We start from the raw sequence: 17,084 nt of genomic DNA on the forward strand, positions 1-17,084 counted from the left end.
TGTATCACTTCGCACTTCTCTGCGTTAAATTTCATCTGCCATGGGTCCGCCCATTCCACCAGCCTGTCTATATCCTCTTGAAGTCTATCACTATCCTCCTCACTGTTCACTACCCTTCAAAGTTTTGTGTCATCTGCAAATTTTGAAATTGTGCCCTGTGCACCCAAGTCCAAGTCAATAATATATATCAAGAAAAGCAGTGGTCCGAGTACAGACCCATGGGGAACACCACTGTATACCTTCCTCCAGTCCGTAAAACAACCATTCACCATTCCCTCTGTTTCCTGTCTCATAGCCAATTTCGTATCCATGCTGCCACTGACCCTTTTATTCCATGGGCTTCAACTTTGCTGACAAGCCTATTATGTGGCACTTTATCAAATGCCTTTTGGAAATCCATATACACCACATCAACTGCATTGTCCTCAACAACCCTCTCTGTTATCTCACCAAAAAACTCAATCAAGTTAGTTAAACATGATTTGCCTTTAACAAATCCATGCTGGCTTTCCTTTATTAATCTACACTTGTCCAAGTGACTATTAATTATGTTCCGGATTATCGTTTCTAAAAGCTTCCCCACCACCAAGGTTAAACTGACTGGCCTGTAGTTGCTGGGTTTATCCTTACACCCTTTTCTGAACAAGGGTGTAATATTTGCAATTCTCCAGTCCTCTGGCACCACCCCCATATCTAAGGATCATTGGAAGATTATGGCCAGTACCTCTGCAATTTCCACCTTTACTTCCCTCAGCAACATAGGATGCATCCCATCCGGACATGGTGACTTATCTACTTTAAGTACAGCTGGCCTTTCTAGTACCTCCTCTTTATCAACTTTTAGCCGATCCCGTATCACAACCGCCTCCTCTTTTACTGTGATTTTGGCAGCATCTTCTTCCTTGGTAAAGACAGATGCAAAGTACTAATTTAGTACCTCAGTCATGCCCTCTGCCTCCACGAGTAGATCTCCTTTTTGGTACGTAATCAGCCCACCCCTCCTCTTGCTACCCGTTTGTGATTTATATGCCTATAGAAGACTTTTGGATTCCATTTTATGTTAGTTGCCAGTCTATTCTCACACTCTATCTTTACTCCTCTTATTTCTTTTTTCACTTCCCCTCTGAACTTTCTATATTCAGCCTGGTTCTCACTTGTCTTTTCAACCTGACATCTGTCATACGCCCCCTTTTTCTGCTTCATCTTACTCTCTATCTCTTTTGTCATCCAGGGAGCTCTGGCTTTAGTTGCCATACCTTTCCCCCTCATGGGACTATACCTAAACTGTACCCGAACCATCTCCTCTTTAAAGGCTGCCCATTGTTTGATTACAGTTTTACCTGCCAATCTTTGATTCCAATTTACCCGGGCCAGATCTATTCTCAACCCACTGAAATTGGCCCGCCTCCAATTAAGTATTTTTACGCTAGATTGCTCCTTGTCCTTTTCCATAGCTAATCTAAACCTTATGATACTATGATCACTGTTCCTTAAATGGTCCCCCACTGACACTTGCTCCACTTGACCCACCTCATTCCCCTGAACCAGATCCAGCAATGCCTCCTTCCTTGTTGGGCTGGAAACGTACTGATCAAGGAAGTTAGCCTGAACACACTTCACATAATCTTCCCCCTCTTTGCCCTTTACACTATTACTATCCCAGTCTATATTAGGATAATTGAAGTCCCCCATTATCACTACTCTATAGTTCTTGCACCTCTCTGTAATTTCCCTGCAAATTTGCTCCTCTATCTCCTTCCCACTAGTTGCTAGCCAATGGAATTTTTTTTTTATTCGTTCATGGGATGTGGGCGTCGCTGGCGAGGCCGGCATTTATTGCCCATCCACATTGCCCTTGAGAAGGTGGTGGTGAGCCGCCTTCTTGAACCGCTGCAGTCTGTGTGGTGAAGGTTCTCCCACAGTGCTGTTAGGTAGGGAGTTCCAGGATTTTGACCCAGCGACGATGAAGGAACGACGATATATTTCCAAGTCGGGATGGTATGTGACTTGGAGGGGAACGTGCAGGTGGTGTTGTTCCCATGTGCCTGCTGCTCTTGTCCTTCTAGGTGGTAGAGGTCGTGGGTTTGGGAGGTGCTGTCGAAGAAGCCTTGGCGAGTTGCTGCAGTGCATCCTGTGGATGGTACACACCGCAGCCACAGTGCGCCGGTGGTGAAAGGAGTGAATGTTTAGGGTGGTGGATGGGGTGCCAATCAAGCGGGCTGCTTTATCTTGGATGGTGGTGAGCTTCTTGAGTGTTGTTGGAGCTGCACTCATCCAGGCAAGTGGAGAATATTCCATCACACTCCTGACTTGTGCCTTGTAGATGGTGGAAAGGCTTTGGGGAGTCAGGAGGTGAGTTACTTGCCGCAGAATACTCAGCCTCTGACCTGCTCTTGCAGCCACAGTATTTATGTGGCTGGTCCAGTTAAGTTTCTGGTCAATGGTGACCCCCAGAATGTTGATGGTGGGGGATTCGGCGATGGTAATGCTGTTCAATGTCAAGGGGAGGTGGTTAGACTCCCTTTTGTTGGAGATGGTCATTGCCTGGCACTTGTCTGGCACGAATGTTACTTGCTACTTATCAGCCCAAGCCTGGATGTTGTCCAGGTCTTGCTGCATGCGGGCTCGGACTGCTTCATTATTTGAGGGGTTGCAAATGGAACTGAACACTGTGCAATCATCAGTGAACATCCCCATTTCTGACCTCATGATGGAGGGAAGGTCATTGATGAAGCAGCTGAAGATGGTTCAGCCTAGGACACTGCCCTGAGGAACTCCTGCAGCAATGTCCTGGGGCTGAGATGATTGGCCTCCAACAACCACTACCATCTTCCTTTGTGCTAGGTATGACTCCAGCCACTGGAGAGTTTTCCCCCTGATTCCCATTGACTTCAATTTTACTAGGGCTCCTTGGTGCTACACTCGGTCAAATGCTGCCTTGATGTCAAGGGCAGTCGCTCTCACCTCACCTCTGGAATACACCCAGTAGTGTAATGGCACCTCTATTGTTTCTTAACTCTAACCAAATAGATTCTGTCCTTGACCCCTCCAGGACATCCTCTCTCTCCAGCACTGCAATATTCTCCTTAATCAATACTGCCACCCTCCCCCCCTTCCTTTCTTTCCTTCTCTATCTTTCCTGAACACCTTCTGTCCAGGAATATTTAGTACCCAATCCTGCCTTTTTTGAGCCAGGTCTTCGTTATCGCCAAAGCATCATATTCCCATGTGGCTATTTGTGCCTGCAGCTCACCAACCTTATTTACCATGCTTCGTGCGTTTACACACATGCACTGTAAACCTATCTTAGACCTTCTTGTATTCTCTCTTTCCTGATCCCACCTAATCTGATCCCACCTTAGTCTATAATCACTTATGGCTATAGCAACCACATAACCAGCATGTCTTCTATAGAGTTAATGTCATATTTCCATATGATATGTGTGCTAATGTCAGCTTTTGCATAGTTTGTATTGAACATCCCGCATAGGTGTTCTTGCTTTCTATCCATTGGCACTGCACCATTCCGGCTTTGCTCATTCTGACATCTCATCTTCCCAGTTCCCGATGCATCAGAACTTCATTCCTTTCTGTTTTTCAGAACCCACCACGGTGGCAAAGATTGATCGGGTCTTGGCTGAGGGCAGGGACACCATCTCTGTCAGCTGGAACATTTCAAAAGATCATGAGACCGGAAGTGGGTTCGTTGTACGAGTCACTGGCTCTGGGAACTCTATTAAGAAAGAGGTTCGAGTGCAGCCCCTCTCAGTGCGGTCCACACAGATAACCAGTCTGGAACCTGGAAATGAATATAAGGTGGATGTCATGGTGTACCATTGTGGCAGCCTAGGGCCACCGTCTGACTCAGTCACGGTGCGAGTGGACGGAGGTAATCTGGAACACTGAACAGCTTTTTAGTTTTCCATACAATCAAACCTGGCAAATGAGGGTGGAATTTCTGGATAGCTTAACCAATTGAGATGCACAGTATGCTATACGAAAACATTTTTTAAATGTACAAGTAGCATGATGGCGCAGAGGCACCAAATGAAAGCCTGGCATCTCCTTATGATAAGGAAGGGAAGAATCAGATAAATGGTCATTACTAGCCTATTTTCATACATTTCTTAGTCTCAGTTTTATTTTTGTGCTCATCAAGGTGAGGGATGTTAGTGTTCGGGAAATGGACATCTTTCCAGTGTTAACATCAATCCCTCCCAGGTCAGATTTAGCACAGCCAAATGCAGAGGAAAGTTTCCTTTACTCACCCCAACAACATGCCCTAGCCTCAGAAGTGCAATCACCACCTGGACCATCTGGTGGTCTCTCTGACAGAGTACCAATTATTGCCAAATAAGGATAGTTTTATGCTGTGGGGCCATACCCACAAGCAGCTACATTGAGACTGCTCAAACTTGTTTCACACAGGCCAGCAGGTAGAGCAGCCTTTCATCTCATCAGTAAGAGCTGGATTTGAATCCAGGTCCCAGCGTCTAACCCACTGTACCACCCACTTCCCCACCCTCATTTTGTAATGTACATGTTACCCAATCTATCCAGGAGGATCACCTGTGCCATTGCATCAGTTGCCAATTCCCAATATTGCAGACAAACTTGTCAAGTGCATTGCTCCTTTGCCCTGAACCCAACAATGCAGATGGGCGATATACTTGTAAATTCAGGAGTCAGGAACTGGCACTGATGATCTGGGAGGCTTGTAGGTTATAGAGACAACAACCTGAAAACAGGTCCGTACATACATACATCTGGGAAGACCAGAATGAGAGGAAAGTTAAAAATAAAAATAAATAAATGAAATTATTACAATTACGGAATTTGTGCAGGGAAAATTTTTGAACATTTTTGCACATCGACTTTGATCACTAGTGATTTTTACAGCTATTTTTCTTCTCATACCATATGTAAAGTCAACAAACCAGTGGCAAAAATCATTTTATATGACCTGCTTATCCCTTTAAGGTATTTTCATCTGAAACCATATGGTCTATAGCTTTCTATTTTCCTGTTTAAACCTGCATTTCTGGTCAAAGTTGCCAATGAGAAGATGAGAAAGGTCAAATGGAAGATTTGAAGTGCCGAATGGATGATCCATCTCGGCCTCCTCCCGATATCCCCACCATCACAGAAGCCAGTTTTCAGCCAATTCGATTCACTCCATATGATATCAGAAACGGCTGAGTGCACTGGATACAGCAAAGGCTATGGGCCACGGCTGTAGTGCTGAAGACTTGTGCTCCAGAACTAGCCGTGCCTCTAGCCAAGCTGTTTCAGTACAGGTACAACACTGGCATCTATCCGACAATGTGGAAAATTGCCTGTGACCTGCGTATGACCTGTGCACAAAAAGCAGGACAAATCAAGTCCAGCCAATTACCGCCCCATCAGTCTACTCTCAATCATCAGCAAAGTGATGGAAGGTGTCGTCGACAGTGCTATCAAGCGGCACTTACTCACCAATAACCTGCTCATCGATGCTCAGTTTGGGTTCCGCCAGGACCACTTGGCTCCAGACCTCATTACAGCCTTGGTCCAAACATGGACAAAAGAGCTGAATTCCAGAGGTGAGGTGAGAGTGACTGCCCTTGACATCAAGGCAGCATTTGACCGAGTGTGGCACCAAGGAGTCCTAGTAAAATTGAAGTCAATGGGAATCAGGGGGGAAACTCTCCAGTGGCTGGAGTCATACCTAGCACAAAGGAAGATGGTAGTGGTTGTTGGAGGCCAATCATCTCAGCCCCAGGACATTGCTGCAGGAGTTCCTCAGGGCAGTGTCCTAGGCCCAACCATCTTCAGCTGCTTCATCAATGACCTTCCCTCCATCATAAGGTCAGAAGCGGGGATGTTCACTGATGATTGCACAGTGTTCAGTTCCATTTGCAACCCCTCAGATAATGAAGCAGTCCATGCCCGCATGCAACAAGACCTGGACAACATCCAGGTTTGGGCTTATAAATGGCAAGTAACATTCGCGCCAGACAAGTGCCAAGCAATGACCATCTCCAATAAGAGAGAGTCTAACCACTTCCTCTTGACATTAAACGACATTACCATCGCCGAATCCCCCATCATCAACATTCTGGGGGTCAACATTGATCAGAAACTTAACTGGATCAGCCACATAAATACTGTGGCTACAAGAGCAGGTCAAAGGCTGGGTATTCTGCAGCGAGTGACTCACCTCCTGACTCCCCAAAGCCTTTCCACCATCTACAAGGCTCAAGTCAGGAGTGTGATGGAATACTCTCCACTTGCCTGGATGAGTGCAGCTTCAACAACACTCAAGAAGCTCGACACCATCCAGAACAAAGCAACCCACTTGATTGGCACCCCATCCACCACCCTAAACATTCACTCCCTTCATCACCAGTGCACCGTGGCTGCAGTGTGTACCATCCACAGGATGCACTGCAGCAACTCGCCAAGGCTTCTTCGACAGCACCTCCCAAACCCACGACCACTACCACATAGAAGGACAAGGGCAGCAGGCACATGGGAACAACACCACCTGCACGTTCCCCTCCAAGTCACACACCATCCCAGCTTGGAAATATATCGCCATTCCTTCATTGTCGCTGGGTCAAAATCCTGGAACTCCCTACCTAACAGCACTGTGGGAGAACCTTCACCACACGGATTGCAGCGGTTCAAGAAGGCGGCTCACGACCACCTTCTCAAGGGCAATTAGGGATGGGCAATAAATGCTGGCCTTGCCAGCGATGCCCACATCCTATGAACGAATAAAAAAAACAGGCTGTAAAACACAATTCTGTCAGTGTACATATAGTAATAGAGAGACAAAGCAAAGGCTCAAATCAGGGATTTGAAACCCGTATCAAATACGGGTTTCAATATTTTGGCCTTCTGTCCTTTTGAAGGTAAAACCTCTGGCAGTAGCTAGATTTATGATCGGTCTGGCAAATTGGATATTCTTTTAAACCCAATGTCATATTGAAACCTATAGATGTACAAATCTACGCAGTCTCTGTTTTGAGCCTTTGCTTACAATTGTTCTAAAGCGCCTCTTATAGAAAAGTCCTATTTTCATGATACGTTTCTCCAAGAAGGTAGAGTACATAGGCTTATCATTGTACATAGGCTTATCATTGACTAGTTGGTTTGCGCACAGGGCAGACTTAAAACCATATCAGAAATTGATTAAAATGGTGGCTGACCTCTATCTAACCCAAGAAACACCATCTTTCTGCAACACCTTACATAATTCTGAAATGAGACAAAGTTTCTGTCTTATGGATGTCTCTCTGTTACTATATCAATAGAAATAACAATACTCGAAACCTTCCCTCAACTGTTCAATATAAATAGCAGTTTGTGTAAATATTTTGCCAAACCAAAACTATTCTTTGGTAGTAGTTTTCACTCTACCATCTAACAGAGAAAAATCTCCCCTTCTACCTGTAGTTTGGCAGACACATGCCAATCACTGCCTTGGATCCTATGCAGCCGCTACTTTATGAGAGATTCCCATGGAATTCCGCTGCACCTCAAGGCCAATTTCTGTGGCATGAGAATATAAATTAAATGTCAGTCAGTGCAGGGTTTGGATACATCTCATTATATATAAAATAAGTATTTTTAAATACCATATAGAGCAAAGCTAAACTGGTCGCTATTTTGCTTATAAAAATATGCATTTCAAATCATTTCTAAACACGGTTTAATATGGGTTTGAATCTCCATGGTGCTGCATAGCTGTTTACAGTAATCGCTGTTACTTGAGAGCCAGCTGTCTCACCCTGACTTTTCACATAGTCAGATAAAACAGCTAGATGTTAAGTAGCAGCTAGGCCTTAAGTGGTAGATAACCATTACCTGATGTAATAGAACCTGGTGTTTCGATTCAGAATGGTGTCATTGTACATCAGTTTTCTAATCCATTTTGGTTTTCAGTTTGTAAATCTCCTTGCACACTTACCTGCTGTACTAGACTCAGAGCTTCTGCAAACTATTAAGGAGTCGATATCAATAGGATTACATAATCCTCATGCATTTTATACCTTGCACACTTGAGGTGGTGATGAGAAGATGGTGTTCCTTGGCACCATTTGAAATCAGAACACTTGGTATAGGTACACCAAGACAGACATTGATTCAATAACTGCAATGGGGGAAAGTGGAATATGTAAACAAAGTGCGGCAAAGATTTTCTGTGCCAGACCCAGACTCTGCTCTGATTTCCATGGAGCACTGCAGACCCTGCATGTAGTAAATCAAGATAAAAAGACTGCTTTTTCCCCTCAAAATTCTTTTGCTTATCAATGTGAGGGATGTTGGTGCTTCCCAGTTCCAGCACCCAGTACCAGCAACAGTCCCATAGAATGTCTGTTTTATACAGAGTATAGTCCCATTGTATCTCTGTGTTACACAGGGTGCTGTCCATATTACACGGGGTACATTCCTATTGTATCGCCATGTTATACAACGTACAGTCCTGTGGTACTTCCATGTTACACAGAGTATCCATATCCATTTATTACACTGATTAAAGCGCCATGGTATTACACAACATACAAAGTCATGATATTGTGTTACATAAGGTATAATGCTATGATATCACTCTGTTGCACAGAGACAGTGCAATGCTGTCAGTGTGATATACGGAGCGTAATACAATTTTTTTATTTACCCAAGATACAGTATCAGAATATTCTGCTTTACACAGGTTTAGTAGCACAGTGTTACACAAGGTTTGAGTATCGAGGCAGTGCCATGGTTTACCCTTGATTCAGTACCATGAGATCTCTTTGTTCAATTATGACTGTTTTAATACCCTAGGTGGGTCCTCCTTGAGAGTCAATGCAATTAAAATTAAGAAGTTGGTTCTATCTGTGCAGGGCCTCCATCTCCCAGACGCCTAAAGGCCATACCCTTGACACTGACCAGCATATACTTGAATTGGCTGCCGCCTCTCAACGCAAAGGGAATAAACAAATACACCATCGAGCACCAGCAGATGGAGCCACCCAGCAAGCCCACGTGGATCGATACAGCTGCTGGAAATGAAACTGTCAAAGAGCTGAGTCCAAGCACACGGTATCAGTTCCGTGTTCGTGCGCAGTCTGATGTTGCAGGTGAATGGAGTGCTCCTGTCACATCTTGGACCTTCAGTGACTGTAAGTGAGATTTTTCCCTGTTTCGGAGATGCCCTCTTTGGCTCCAAACCACTTCAATATTTTCTTTTTAATGACCCCTCTCTGTTGCTTTGCTTCTTTTGCCATGACCAATTTTCTCATTCTCTGATGGGAAGGAAGATAAGTCATGACAACTAAATTATAAAAGGAGACGTGGTGGTCCTGAAAATCATTTCTGGAATTCCCCAAACCTCTCCACGCCTCTAACTCTCTCTCCTCCTTTAAGATGCTCCTTAAAGCCTACCTTTTTGACCAAGCTTTTGGTCACCTGTCCTAATACCTCCTCATATGGCTCGGTGTCAAATTTTGTTTGATAATGCCCCCTTTGTAAGAGGTTCTCAGGATGGGGGTAGTGGGGGGGTTATCTGCATGATTCTACGGAGGAGGACCAGGCACCACCCTCATCCCACCCCAGCTCAGACTCTTCTGCTGGACCATCCGGCCTCATGCAAATGTGTCCCTAGTGGTGTGGATGCCTGTCATTGCTATGATAATTAAGGGATCTCCCCCGACCATGCATACCTTGGTGGGCTCAGCAGCGGAGGTCTCAGAGAATCATAGAATCATAGAAATTTACGGCACAGAAGGAAGCCATTCAGCCCATCGTGTCTGTGCCGGCCGAAAAAGAGCTACCCAGCCTAATCCCACTTTCCAGCTCTTGGTCCGTAGCCCTGTAGGTTACGGCACTTCAAGTGCACATCCAAGTACTTTTTAAATGCAATGAGGGTTTCTGCCTCTAGCACCCTTTCAGGCAGTGAGTTCCAGACCCTCACCACCCTCTGGGTGAAAACATTTCTCCTCAGCTCCCCTCTAATCCTTCTACCAATTACTTTAAATCTATGCCCCTGGTTATTGACCTCTCTGCCATGGGAAATAGGTCCTTCCTATCCATTCTATCCAGGCCCCTCATAATTTTGTACACCTCAATTAAATCTCCCCTCAGCCTCCTCCAGAGAAAACAACCCTAGTCGATCCAAACTTTCCTCACAGCTAAAATTCTCCAGTCCTGACAACATCCTCGTAAATCTCCTCTGTACCCTCTCTAGTGCAATCACATTTTTCCTGTAATGTGGTGACCAGAACTGTAAGCTGTACTCTAGCTGTGGCCTAACTAGTGTTTTATACAGTTCTAGCATAACCTCCCTGCTCTTATATTCTGTGCCTCGGCTAATAAAGGAAAGTATCCCGTATGCCTTTTTAACTACCTTATCTACCTGTCCTGCTACCTTCAGAGATCTGTGGACATGCACTCCAAGGTCCCTCTGTTCCTTTACACTTCTCAGTATTCTACCATTTATCGTGTATTCTCTTGCCTTGTTTGCCCTCTCCAAATGCATTACCTCACACTTCTCTGGATTGAATTCCATTTGCCACTTTTCTGCCCACCTGACCAGTCCATTAATATCTTCCTGCAGTCTACAGCTTTCCTCCTCACTATCAACCACATGGCCAACTTTTGTATCATCTGCAAACTTCTTAATCATGCCCCCTACATTGAAGTCTAAATCATTGATAGTCTGGGGCGGCTGTAGCTCAGCACTTACCCTGAGATGCATTTCCCTGTGGATTGCCAGGGCCATTACCTTTTTAAAATGGCTAACCATTTGGAGTTCCTATCTATTTGAAAGAGTGAGGACACAAAAATGTTCCTTAAAGCAAACCTATTTAGGTTTCCCTGTGTGCGACCAAACTCAAGCACTTCTGAGTGCAGCCAAACCGCCTTCAGCATCCTTGAGGGTCTCTGATTTTACCCTGTATCCCAGAGAGTAACCTAACCTGCTCCAAATCCATTTGCTTTTACCAAAATGTTGTTCCATTTTCCTTTAAGCATTCTTCCTGTGTCGTTGTCCTGCATATTGTCAAAAACTAATGGCAGCCTAGAACAAAAGCATGTAAAAATTCAATTGTGCAGCTGTTTTGTGCTCAAATAGTGAATAAATACTGCCTATGTCATTGCTAATTATTATGCCCTGTTATCTTATACTGAAGTAACACCACCCTGCTTCCCCACACATAACCCGTTGCTCCCTAGCTGACAAGTTCAGATCTGTCAAGACAGGTCTGAGCTGAACTGGCAGTGGGTAGACTGTTTCTACACAGAGCCAATTTTAAATTCACATTGAACTCAAATTGCTTGCATCCATGTCAAAAAAAATTTAACACAAGCACCAAAAATGTACAGTAGCTTCATAAAATATCATAAAGGTGAATGTAAACTCTTAAAAATTCAATTTAAATTAAAAAAAACTTTTTAAGCTTGAGCTTTCTTATGCACACAGGAATCCTGTTTTAAAGAAAGAAAGAAAGACTTGCATTTATATAGTGCCTTTCACGACCTCAGGGCGTCACAAAGCACTTTACAGCCAATGAAGTACTTTGCTCGAAGTGTAGTCACTGGTGTAATGTAGGAAATGCGGCAGCCAATTTGCACACAGCAAGGTCCTACAAACAATGTGATAATGATCAGATAATCTTTTTAATGATGTTAGTTGATAGATAAATGTTGGCCAGGTCACCGGGGAGAACTCCCCTTCTCTTCTTCAAAATAGCACTACAGGATCTTTTACGTCCACCTGAGAAGGCAGACGGTGCCTTGGTTTAACATCTCATTCAAACGACAGCACAGCACTCAAATGACAGCCGAGATTTTATACTTTTTATACTCAAGTACCTGGAGTAGGAGTTGAACCCACAACCTTCTAATTCAGAGGCAAAAGTGCTACCAACCAAGCCACGGCTGATACCTGGGAGGGTAGCGTTTACCCGTAAACTGAGATGCGATTATCGATAATAGATGAGAGCATGGGAATCAAAGCGTTTATGAATCTAGAATATTGGTATGACATTCTGTTCCCATGGAGCTTTATCAAGATATGTACTTCACTGCCCAGCAAAAACCCTGGACCCTGAGGAAGCTTGCGGGTGCATTTAGTAAACTAAATGAGTGATTATTCTCTTCCTTGTTTTTAACTCCAGCTATTCCGCCAGCACCCAACAATGTTAAGGTATCAAACATTACTGACACTTCTGCGGTGATCTCCTGGGTGGTACCGATAAAACATGCCATCTCCACTGTGGTTATAAGGTGTAAAGTCTATGGGGCTGCAACCTATACTGAGATCACACCGATCAACTTGGCGGAGACGCCAACTTCAGAGTACGTCTTGCATGGGCTGCAGGCCGAGACCCCCTACCTAGTGGAGGTTTTAGCCAAGAACAATAAGGGAGAAAGCCATCCAAACCCAATGAAAGAACTTCGAACAGCGGCAACTCCACCAGGTACCTTTTTCAGTAAGAATTGTAAGAACTCAACTAACTACAGTGCACATCTGGATTTGTGTACACGTGTGTGTATACGTTTATATAAGTGTACATGGGCATATGTTACTGATATTCAATCTGTATATATGGTAAAGGGCATAAGACCAATCTTTGCCTTTTTTCCTAACACAACAACTATAGCGCCTTTAACATAGTAAAACGCCCCAATGCGCTTCACAGGAGCGTTATCAGACAAAATTTGACACTGAGCCACATAAAGAGATATTAGGACAGGTGATCAAAAGCTTGGCCAAAGAGGTAGGTTTTAAGGAGGCTCTTAAAGGAGGAGAGAGAGGTGGAGAAGTGGAGAGGTTTAGGGAAGGAATTCAAGGGCATAGGGCCTAGGTAGCTGAAGGCACGCCGCTAATGGAGGGACAAAGAAAATTGGAGGGGGGTGCGCAAGAGGCCAAAATTGGAGGGACGCAGAATTCCTGGAGGGTTGTAGGACTGGAGGAGGTTACAGAGATAGGGAGGGGCAAGGCCATGGGAGGATTTGAACACAACGATGAGAAATTTAAATTTGAGGCGTTGCTGGACTAAGAGCCAATGTAGGTCAGCAAGCACAGGGGTGATGGGTGAACGGGACTCGGTGCAGTTCAGGATACGGGCAGCAGATCTTTGGATGAGCCGAAAGAAATAATAGGAGGGATGACCAAAAGCTTGGTCAAAGAGGTGGGTTTTAAAAAGGGTCTTAAAGGATGAGAGGGAGACGGAGTGGTAGAGGGGCTTAGGCAAATAATTCCAGAGCATGGGGCCTAGGCAGCTCTCGGCAAGGCAGCCAATGATGGGATACAGGCAGGAGGGAATGCACAAAAGGCTGGAGTTGGAGAAACAGAGGGTTCAGGTGAAGGTTGTAGGGCTGGAGGAGGTTATAGAGATAGGGAGGAGTGAGGCTCTGAAGGGATTAAAACATGAGGATGAGAATTTAAAATAGAAGATGCCAATATAGGCCAGCAAGGAGAGGGGTGATGGGTGAGCGGGACTTGGCATGGAATAGGATATGGACAGCTGAATTGGATGAGCTAAAGATTATGGAGGATGGAGGATCGGAAGCCGGCCAACAGAGCATTAGAATAGTTGAGTCTGGAGGTGACAAAGGCATGGGATGAGGGTTTCAGCAGCAGATGGGTTGAGATAGGGCCGGAAGTGGGTGATGTTATGGAGATGGAAGTAGACGGTCTTTGTGATGGATAGGATATGGGGTTAGAAGCTCAGCTCCGGATTGAATAGACTACCAAGGTTGCTGGTTCAGCCTGAGACATATACTTACCTTTGGTAACCATGACATGTGGTATAACTCAGCTATCAGCATGGAGCCCAGAGCCGGCGAGATGACAGGTAATCTGACAGAACACCAAACTATTAGTGAGACTTTTAGTGGAGTGATTGCATGTGAGGCTGCAAGTGAAGGAACACTTCAAGTTGAAGGCTAGGTGTGTAAAGCACATTTTATTGTCTTCTCAGCATTGAAGATGATCAGCTCAAGTACTTTAGAACGGTGTGAGAGGAGGTCACTGTAAATGGCAAGCATGCTTAGTACAATGTATTCTTGAAAGATGTCACTGGCTCCTCTTATCTTGCCTAACCTAGTAAAGTTATTAAACTTTTTCCGCCATTGAGTGCTACCTGTGGCACGTTCTCATTGGCACCAACTTCTATGGCCATCACCTTCCACCACCTCTGAGCAGTCCTCCATGGAGAACTTTGCCGCTTTGTCCTGAACAAAGGGCCCTTTCCTCTGCCTGATTGGGTCCAGTAGCATTTCCATTGCTGCCTCAAAGAATCTGGGGCTTCCTGCTCTCCCACAGGCATTCTTTCAGAAAAAAACTTTCAGACCTGCAGAACTACTGCTTTTCTGTATGTCTCCCCTGTAAGCTGCCCTAACTATTTAAATCTTTCAACAGCATGCTAGATCCCACCCTCACTGGGGGAGCTTCCAATCTTGGAGCAACCCCAAATTACTGCAAAATGCAGTGGAGTCATTGACATTGAGTGGGTGCAATTTGCACTCTGCTCTACTTTCACTCAGGATCTCACCTTACCCCAAAATTACAAGATTCTGCACCTGACACAGACTCTTGCAGCTTCAGAGCTGATATTCATTAAATGAGCTCAGTCATACAATGATGTCTTACAGAAGGTGCACTTGCACACCCAGAATCCTCTCAAGTCACAGGCACGATGGGCCAAATGGCCTCCTCCTGTGCTGTATAATTCTATAAGTCCAGCAGTGGCATAAACCAATTGTTGCACTTGTATTTGCTTTGTGGCTTAATGAAAGATTTCCCTGTCATTTGGTTGTGTGGCTGATTGAAGAGACCTGAGGACATGTGAAGCTAAATAAGAAAGAGATCTTTCCAAGTTACTAAAAGGACTTCTGTTTCCTCACATTGGATTCATTCCTTTTCCTCAGCTACTTCCAGTGTGGTTCAGACACCAAAGAATTTGGAGCAGCCCCCCGGTGGTGACCAACAACTCTTGATGGCCATTATGGGCTCAGTGTCCGTGACCTGCCTGACCGTCCTCCTTGCACTCTTGGGCCTCTTCTGCGTACGTAAAACCCTCTTCCAGCGACGCCGGACTTTCACTTACCAGTCAGGATCTGTAAGTACCACGCAAATTAAGTTCAATACATAGTTTGACCTGCTGATTCTTTTAAAATTCAAGTTTCAAATTAAATGTTATTCCACGTAAGTCTCACAATGCTGTTATTTATGATCTCTTAGGGGGTTGTACAAATGCACATTTGGATTTGTTGCTGATTCTGGACTGCCAACCAATGTGATTTTATCATGAGAATCTTAATTGTTGGTCATTTTTAATTGGCCTTTCACAAGATCAGGTCAAAACCATGCAAGCTCGTTTCACTATTTCTTTCTCTCTCTTCTTTCTGTATTTTTCTCTGTGCTTTTCTCACTGTTTTTTTCCTTTGGAGTTTGCTTTTCTCATCTTTCTCTGGCAGGCAAAGTAGTAGAGGCAAAAACATAGGCCATTCAAAGGATGAGCTTCGATGGGCCAAGGAATCTTTTTTCATCCTTGACTTTTCTTACATTTTCTCCTTTCTGTCTTTTCTTTCTCTTTGTTTTTTCTTTTTCTCTTTCTGGAACTAGTCTGCCATTCTTTAGTTTTTCTACACCTTTTTGTCCATCAGGCTTCCAAACACAAGCAAAATTAAGGAAACAATACAAGTTAAACAGGCTGTAAAATATGACTGTCTGTTCAACAACAATTATGTTGGCCAGTAACCTTAACATGTAAAGAGTCTGTCTGTCAAGCCAAGATTCTCTTGACTGTTTTAACCACAAACCTTTGTGGTTTTTTAAAAATGGATAGCATGATTTTTGCACTTTGGAGGTTAGCATTCAGAATGAGTGTAGGTCTGTTATTGCCATTGGTTCCTTGGCAGTGCATAAGTTCAAACTGAGACTGAACCATAGAATCAGTTATGTTTCCACTTGCTGCATGGAGTCCAGTGGTATTGTTTAAAATAAGTTCATCCACAGCAGATCAAAGTTACCCTCAAAGCAGTTATCCCATTTCTATCAAGCAGAACTTTATTGTAGGTCTGTGTTATTTAAGAAAGGAATTCCTTGTTGAAATTTTTTCATATATGTTCTTTCATATTCTTAATTGTCACAACTCATTATCCTGAGGTAAAAAGAACCATTTCTAACCTGCATGAACCACTTAAGCCTCTGCTGTTGCTCCGACGTGCTGTTACAATCCTGTATGGCCAAAAGGCAACAAAAAGATAGCAAGTAGGTAACCCTTAGTTTTATTTGTTTGTTCTGAGGGTGAAGAGACAGTCCTTCAGTTTAATTCTGGAACTCTGACGCTCACACGCAGGCCAAAACCACAACCCGAGCCCCTCACCTACCCCATCCTAGAGTGGGATGACATCAAATTTGAGGATGTTATTGGAGAAGGAAATTTTGGGCAAGTCATCAAAGCCTTGATTAAAAAGGATGGACTGAAGATGAACGCTGCAATTAAAATGTTAAAAGGTATCTATTCATTTCAAATTAAAAATGGGGCCTATGTCAGTAACGTTCACTGGTATAGATTTTCTGATTGGCCCTCTGATTGGGCGTTAGTCGGACAGTGCTTCATAATCTTCACTTACATAATTTGGGTGAGCATCTCACTCATATTGGGCCTTGCATTGGAACCTGATGGAGTGGCCTCACATGGGTTGCTGGGCAAATTTAAAGGGATGTAGCCACCTAAAGGTAAATGGCCAAGTAAGGGGGCAAATAAATTGATAGCTTTACAAAGACCTCTAATATTTTTATATATATTCTCCCTTTGCAAAAGCTGTGTGGGTAACAAAAATGGCAAATAAACCCAATGACTAGCACAATAAATGTAGAAGCAAACAGAATGAGTCATTGACCAAGGAATGGAGTGACACAATGTTGTTTAATGGCTGGTGAAGTGGAAGTGATGTTGCAGGAGGTGGTAGTGAGGAGTGTGGCCCTGTTTGGTATTCTATTGTATAGAATGCCTGAAGGAGGCAGAGGCAGATAATTTGAGGGTGCAGCTGACCTTACTACTACTAGCAGTGCCAACCCTATGGTGCATGTTAGCTGTAGA

The 17,084-nt window shown here is 44.2% G+C and overlaps 1 protein-coding gene across 2 annotated transcripts in view; it reads left to right on the forward strand.

Annotated features, from left to right (window-relative positions):
- The window catches only part of tie1 (tyrosine kinase with immunoglobulin-like and EGF-like domains 1), a 102,671-nt gene that overhangs the window by 63,508 nt on the left and 22,079 nt on the right, over positions 1 to 17,084 (forward strand). The window contains exons 12-16 of one of the 2 annotated variants that reach the window (XM_067990005.1): positions 3,602 to 3,889; positions 8,874 to 9,152; positions 12,147 to 12,449; positions 14,905 to 15,095; positions 16,285 to 16,495. In XM_067990005.1, the coding sequence (XP_067846106.1) occupies positions 3,602 to 3,889; positions 8,874 to 9,152; positions 12,147 to 12,449; positions 14,905 to 15,095; positions 16,285 to 16,495 (1,272 nt within the window). The remainder of the gene's footprint in view (positions 1 to 3,601; positions 3,890 to 8,873; positions 9,153 to 12,146; positions 12,450 to 14,904; positions 15,096 to 16,284; positions 16,496 to 17,084) is intronic. The other variant, XM_067990006.1, reaches the window with a different exon arrangement.

This window comes from Heptranchias perlo, chromosome 9 (assembly GCF_035084215.1).
Source record: "Heptranchias perlo isolate sHepPer1 chromosome 9, sHepPer1.hap1, whole genome shotgun sequence".
Taxonomy (NCBI): domain Eukaryota; kingdom Metazoa; phylum Chordata; class Chondrichthyes; order Hexanchiformes; family Hexanchidae; genus Heptranchias; species Heptranchias perlo.